General features: G+C 37.1%; 1 protein-coding gene across 7 annotated transcripts in view; it reads right to left on the reverse strand.

Moving 5' to 3' along the window:
- The window catches only part of LOC108258878 (nuclear factor 1 X-type), a 112,050-nt gene extending 107,944 nt beyond the window's left edge, over positions 1 to 4,106 (reverse strand). For 2 of the 7 annotated variants that reach the window (XR_008393508.1, XM_053676104.1), the window contains exon 1: positions 3,154 to 4,104. Coding sequence is in view for 6 of the 7 variants with exons in the window: in XM_053676104.1 (XP_053532079.1) it covers positions 3,154 to 3,156 (3 nt within the window). In the remaining variant the exon portion in view is untranslated. Of the gene's footprint in view, positions 1 to 3,153 lie in introns of all 7 variants that reach the window. The other 5 variants (XM_053676105.1, XM_053676103.1, XM_053676102.1 and 2 more) reach the window with 4 other exon arrangements.
- Positions 4,107 to 6,966: the final 2,860 nt, after the last annotated feature.

Here is a 6,966-nt window from a genome sequence, read left to right on the forward strand (position 1 = left end):
GAAAGGATGGAGCGGCCTTCGTCTGTGCGTCTGCCAGGAGCACCTCGGGGAGAAGTGTTGGAAAAATGTGATTTCTCGCACCGACGTCTCAGAGGGAACAACACAGAGCAAGAGAGGAAGAGCGCGAATGGTGCACGGGAGCTGGAAGAGTGGAACGGTTACGGTGCCGCTAATTATTGCGGGGCATTTTGGGGGGTTTGACTTTAGTTTTCTGGCTCTTAAAGCGCTCGAGCTGCGCCAGAACTGCTCTGCACTTTGCACCTCAGCTTTTCAATTTGAAATGTTCATTTCTTTTTCTTTTTCTCGTGGCCTGTGCGGGCTCGGGTCAGCTCACTGCGTACGCGAGAGGAAACACAGATGTGTGTCGGTTTCGACGTCTTCACGAGGTGCACGTCCAACACTCCCTGCACATCTATAGTACATACACACAATTTATGCGTGTGTGTGTGAGAGACAGAGAGAGAGAAAGAGAGAGAGAGTCTCGGTGACCACTGTTATGGACGACGCTGCTCGCACAAACAGCAAACTTTCCCTCGCTCTCGAAGTTTTTACAGCCAAAAATGAGTTCACGCGGCTACCCGCCGTCACCGCAGGACACGGTCGCCACGACAACCGTGGCACCGAGACAACCACGTCGACCTATCAGCTCGAGGAGCGTCTGCCAGATCGGTTCAACTCACAGAATGTTCTGGAAGTCAAGCTGAGTCGAGTCCACGTGTCATCTGTCCGTCTGAGAAAAGAGCAAAGAATATTTGCCCAACGCTAACGTGCATGAAAAAAAAAAAAAAAACAACTCTAATGAGAAGTTGCTGCCATGTTGTTTGTATAACGCTCACTGGGCATTTTAGAAGTTTTATTCAAAATGACTTGTTAATACATGGGCATGAATGGCTGAGGCCTGACTATAGAGAGTAAATGGTCAATAATAATAATAATAATAATAATAATAATAATAATAATAATAATAACTGGAGAGTTAGATTCCATTATCCTGGCTAGAGGTATATATTTTCAATGGAAAGCTAAGTTTTGGATAAAGATTCAAATTCAAATAAAAAGGACTAAAAGCTGAAAGTAGTTTAAAACGTGTATGTGTCCTGTCCGCAATATTAAACAACGAATGAAAAAATAAGTAAAATCAACAGAACGGTAAGTTCACAACAGTAAAGCGAACACAATGACCTTTTAGCCTTTAGCAACATATTATTCCAAAACTCCATGGCTTCACTGTTTATGCAAAACCCAAACTTGTTAACTTGGTTCAGCCCTGCTTCTTCATCTTCATATCAAAGAGCACTTATTACTCTTTCCTGATGACGTTCCTTCCAGGTGTGCTCGGCTGAATAGAAATACATTGCTGGCTAACTATATATATATATATATATATATATATATATATATATATATATATATATATATATATATATATATATATATATATATATTAATAGATAATAAGGTTTGTCATGATTAAAAAATGCTTGCCCAAGGCCAGTTCAGTTACAGATTCAAAGCCTGACTTATTGCCTGTGAGGGCGTGTCAGTCCATCCTCGGAGGTCTTTGGAAAGGGAACATTTGATTAAACATTTGATTAAAACCAAATGCCAAAACCAGTCGAAACAGTTCTGCGGTTGAAAAAAAAAAAGGAAATACCGAGAGGGGGAAAAAATGAGCCTGACAAATAAATACCGCAAAATACAGTTACTATTCAATACAATAAGCCACGTATATGAGCGGTGGAGGAATGATGACGTGAAAGATATCATTTGAGGTTTTGAAGCACTCGCTACTTTAAGGAAAAAAAAACAACAACAACAACAACAACCACACCAACAAGTACTACTACAACAACAACGATTAGAGCCCACGTGACAGTTATAACACGTGTTATTACATATAATAACATGCACATTACATTGGATGACCTTAAAGGAATTTAGTTTTAAGGTTAAAGAAATCCAGGGTCCAAAACATTGACCATTTTTAGTCTTTTGCTCCCTATATATAAAATGTAAAATGCCTGAAATATACATATATATATAAATATATACATTTTTAGGCATACATTTTTATATATATATATATATATATATATATATATATATATATATATATATATATATATATATATATATGTGTGTGTGTGTGTGTGTGTATATATATATATATATATATATATATATATATATATATATATATATATATATAGTAAAACATACACATTACACTCTTAAAAATAAAGGCTCCAATTAGTTTTTCAGCCTGATGCCATAGATGAAACCTTCCAAGTTGTACAAAGAACCTTTTGCCCTCAAGTTCTTTAGAGAACCATCTAGTTACTGGTGCTTTAAAGAACCCCAAAAATGGTTCTTCAAAGCAGTGCTACAAGGAACCATATTATCATAAGTTCTCTATAAAAAAAAAAAACAACAACCCTTAGTTAGTACTTTAAGGAACCAAAGTAAGGTTCTTAAAAGTGATGCCAGGAGAACCTTTTCCAGGCCCACTTTATAGGGTTCACGTTAACCTGCTAAGAGAAGATACCCTGAAGAACCAATACACTGCTCTGAAGAACCTATAATGAGACATGAACATTAAACATTCTTTAATCCCCAAAGAGTCATACAGCTCAACCCAAGAACCCTGTACAATGAAAAAGGGTTCTTGACAAGAAGAAGGTTCTTTGAAGAAGCTATGGCGCTGTAAAGAACCGTTGAAGAACCTTTATTTTTAAGCGTGTAAAGTCAGAAAAGACGTGCAACAAGGAAAATGAACTAGTTGTATAGAGTGAGTGCATATATTAGTGTTACTGATATTATACTGTTATTGTTATATTGCTAAATTTAAAAAAAAAAATTAAAAAGAAAGGAATTTTTTTTAAAAATGATCTGAAGCATTAATCTATCTCCAGGACACTTGACTGAGTGGTGCATACGTGTGTATTTTTAAATACATTCATAAACTTTTGAAATTTGAACACATGTAGCCTAAGGGAAAACAAGTATAAATAATAACAGTGTAACAGTCTTGGCTTTGTATTTAGGCTGGACATTGTTGGCTTTTTTGTTGTTGTTGTTGTTGTTGTGGTTGTTGTTTTGTCAGGGAATCTGAGCTGCACCAGTGAGAAAGAGATTAATTCACATATCACGTACCATTGTTGTGTTGTGAAGGGGAAATTGCCAACAGTCTCAAACACCCATTTCCCCTCAAAAAAAGTCGGCTTTTCCACACAAAAAAAAAAAGAAAGAAAGAAAGGAGCGCCCAGTGGAGAGGAAGAAGGCGCGGGGTGAACGGGTGCACGGCTCGCGATCTCTTCGGTGATACCGGAACCGACAGAAAAGAACTCAACAAGTCGGCCCCGAGCCCAGAGTCTCCTCGTCTCTTCGTCCCGTCTTTCCCTCTCTCTTCTTCTTCGTTCTCTATAGATATATTCAGTCAGTTCTCTCTGTTTGTCTCTCAGGCGGAGAACAGGAACGCGGGCGGATTATCTGCGACCTCGAGACTTCTGCACGATTCCGGTTCACTGTGAGTGATTCTTCATCCCGACACCATCAGCAGCGGCGGCGGCGGCGCGTGACAGGACACCGCACACACTCCCGCACACACTCCCGCAACTACTGAGCGTGGAACTTCGACGACGAAACACAGTCGCGAGACTTCCGGTGTTCAATTTTTTTTTTTCATTAAAACACACACACACACACACTCTCTCTCTCTCTCTCTCTCTCTCTCTCACACACACACACTCACACACACATTCACGCACGCGCGCTCGCGCGCACACACACACGCTGAGCGGCGACGCGCCTCCTAAAGCGCACCGGTGAGTATTAAAGATGGAAATTACGGCTCTTCTCGCTTCATGTCTTAATCACGTCTTTCTTTCCGTCTTCTTTTCCTCTTCTCTCTCTCTCTCTCTCTCTCTCTCTCTCTCTCTCTCTCTCTCTCTCTCTCTCTCCCTCTCGCTGTGTTTGTTGGTTTTTTTTTCTTTTCTTTTTTTTTTACGGTAACGGGACCCCCCGGTTCCCTATTTTGCTTCAACACCTCCTCCGTCGCAGGCGCGAGACGAGAACGTTAAACACTGGACTCTATCAACACACACACACACACACACACTCACACTCACTCTCTCACTCTCTCTCTCTCTCTCTGTCTCTCTCTCTCTCACACACACATACACACAACTTTATAAAAAAAAAAAAAAAAAAAAAAGGATTATTACTTTTTAAACCGTGAGGAAATGTCGGTCTGAAGCGCGAGCTTGCCTATCATTAACAGCGCGCGCGACTGGCAGGCTGTCCTGTGTGTGTGTGTGTGTGGCTTTGGGCATTAATTCACGGGCCACGCTGATTTACCGAGCAACAAGCGCGCGCACATGCACCTACATAGAAAATAGTTTAAGGTTCCTACATTTTACCCACAATGCATCGTGTAAAAACAACAACAACAACAACAACAACAACAAATGTTGTTCCGCCGCGGAAAGAGTTTGTCACTTTAAACGTTCTTTTCATTCCCCAGACGTCATTCCCGGTCGCTCATAAACACTGCGACCGCTTATAACGCGTTCATAACCACAGCGTGTTTGTTTATGATCATACACAGGATCTGATCTGGCTGCGTTGCACAGCAGGCTGTTTTTATAGGAAATACAAGGCTGTCGTTTTTATTAATATTATTAGAAACAGACATTTTATAGGTTTTAAAGGACGTCTGATTTATTTATCTGCTCTTCTTCTTACAGGCTTCGTTTCATTTTATGGGATTTCACTAACTTTTTTTCCTCTTTATTTCCCCGTTTCTCCCTCTTTTTTCCTCTTTATTTCCTATTTATTTAATCTATAAAGTGCCTCTTTGTAATACTAAGGACAGCTACTACCCTTGTATATTCTGTCTACTGTGTAGCCCAGCTCAGTCACATCATATTTACTGTTAGTTTAACAGTTTAGAAGCATTACACTTGTTTGTTTTATATATATATATATATATATATATATATATATATATATATATATATATATATATATATATATATATATATAGATAGATAGATAGATAGATAGATAGATAGATAGATTGCGTCATTGGGTAGCTACTCTTTTACTTTTATTATTTATCATTTTAAAGTCTAATGACTTATTAGGGCAGTAGGCTACATCTGGGGCGTTTAATAAACTGCCTAAGAATAGGCTAATTAAAATAAATAACAATCGCAAAATATTAAAATCATGTATACAATTATAGAATATAAAAACAACAACATAAATGATCTAATTCTGTTAAACACTTTATTTATTTATTTATTTATTTATTTTCAGCAGGCAAGGCTGTAACAAGCCTATATACGCCAAAATAAACCTCTTCAGTTTTCTTACATTTTCAATCCTTTATGCCGTGCCTGCTATACTTAAGATCACTGAATTTGTTCCGCATTCGGTTTTTACACAGAGTCTTCAAATCAGATAACATCATTTTTAAATGCAAGGTTAAGGGCAGCAAAGGCGCATGAATGACAGGCCTAGAGGTATGTTTGCACACGTCACAAGTGACGTAAGAGTTGCTTAAAATGATGAGGTTATCACAACTATAGATTAGTTGCTGTCAGGCTAACTTGTAGAGCTTTAAATGAAAGAGGGGTGTGTATACGGGGGGGGGGGGGGGGGGTTGCACATAAATATTGCAAATATTGTAGTTAAGTATTTTGCTGTTTTTATTTTATTACATAAATCATTGTTTTTATTTCTATATTCATTCATTTTTTCAGAGCCTCCAAGCAGAATGTGTCATGACTCTTTTGTTGGCTGTTTTATCAACCCCCCCCCCCCGTACACACACACACACACACACACACACACACACACACAGATACGGCAGTCCAACAGTTTCCGTCTTGCCTCCTTGATCTAACTCCCTTAGTCGAAAAGATATTTATGCGTTTATAGATGATGATAATAATAATAATAATAATAATAATAATAATAATAATAATAACAACAATAATAGTAATAATAATAAAGTGATTAGAGAGTAACAGTCAACTTCTAACAGGAACTATTTCTCAGTAGTGTGAGAGCTGTAAGAGATATTCCATATATATATATATATATACACACATATATATGTGTGTGTGTGTGTATATATATGTATATATAATATACTTTCGTGGCAACCCCAAACTTCACAAGAGCCCATAATTATTGTGAGAACACAGCGGAGTACTTTTATACACATTATCGCTATAACACACCTTTCATTTCAGCTGTGCTGTAATTAGAATAAGAGCACGAGAGCAAACACCGCGTGTCTGTTGTTTAAGCAGAGCAACATGAAGATCAAATATACAGCATGAACAACATCCGGGATCATTTACCTGACCAGTTAACCAGGCCTACCGCAAGAATTACTGCATCGTTTTTAAATCAACATTTAAAATGTCGCACTAATAATAATAATAATAATAATAATAAACAACAGTAATAATAATAATAATAATAATAATAATAATAATAATAATAATAATAATAATGCTTTGTGTCTTGGAGTGTATTATTATAGATATTTGCTAGGCTTATTTATATTTTTGTTTTTCGTTTATTATTGCAACTGGTTTTTCAAAGTATTTGTAGGATTTCGGTAGTTTTTATAGTATTTGTAGGACTTTTTTGTAGTTACTATAGCAGGAATTAATAATTAATTTGACCATCTCACATTTTTTAGTAATTTAGAAATTGTTGTTGTTGTTGTTGTTGTTGTTATTATTAAGAACAAGAACAACAACAACATGCTAATAATAATAATAATAATAATAATAATAATAATAATAATAATCAACTCATCCACCGATTATTTTTATTACCCTTTTTTATCAGGAAAGGTCGCTATCCATCGTTTGCATTTCTTCACATCGCTTTTCTTTCAGAAAATATCAAAAATAATATTGTTTTTATTCAGGTGGAGCTCCTGTA

The sequence above is a fragment of the Ictalurus punctatus genome, chromosome 26, assembly GCF_001660625.3.
Source record: "Ictalurus punctatus breed USDA103 chromosome 26, Coco_2.0, whole genome shotgun sequence".
Lineage (NCBI taxonomy): Eukaryota > Metazoa > Chordata > Actinopteri > Siluriformes > Ictaluridae > Ictalurus > Ictalurus punctatus.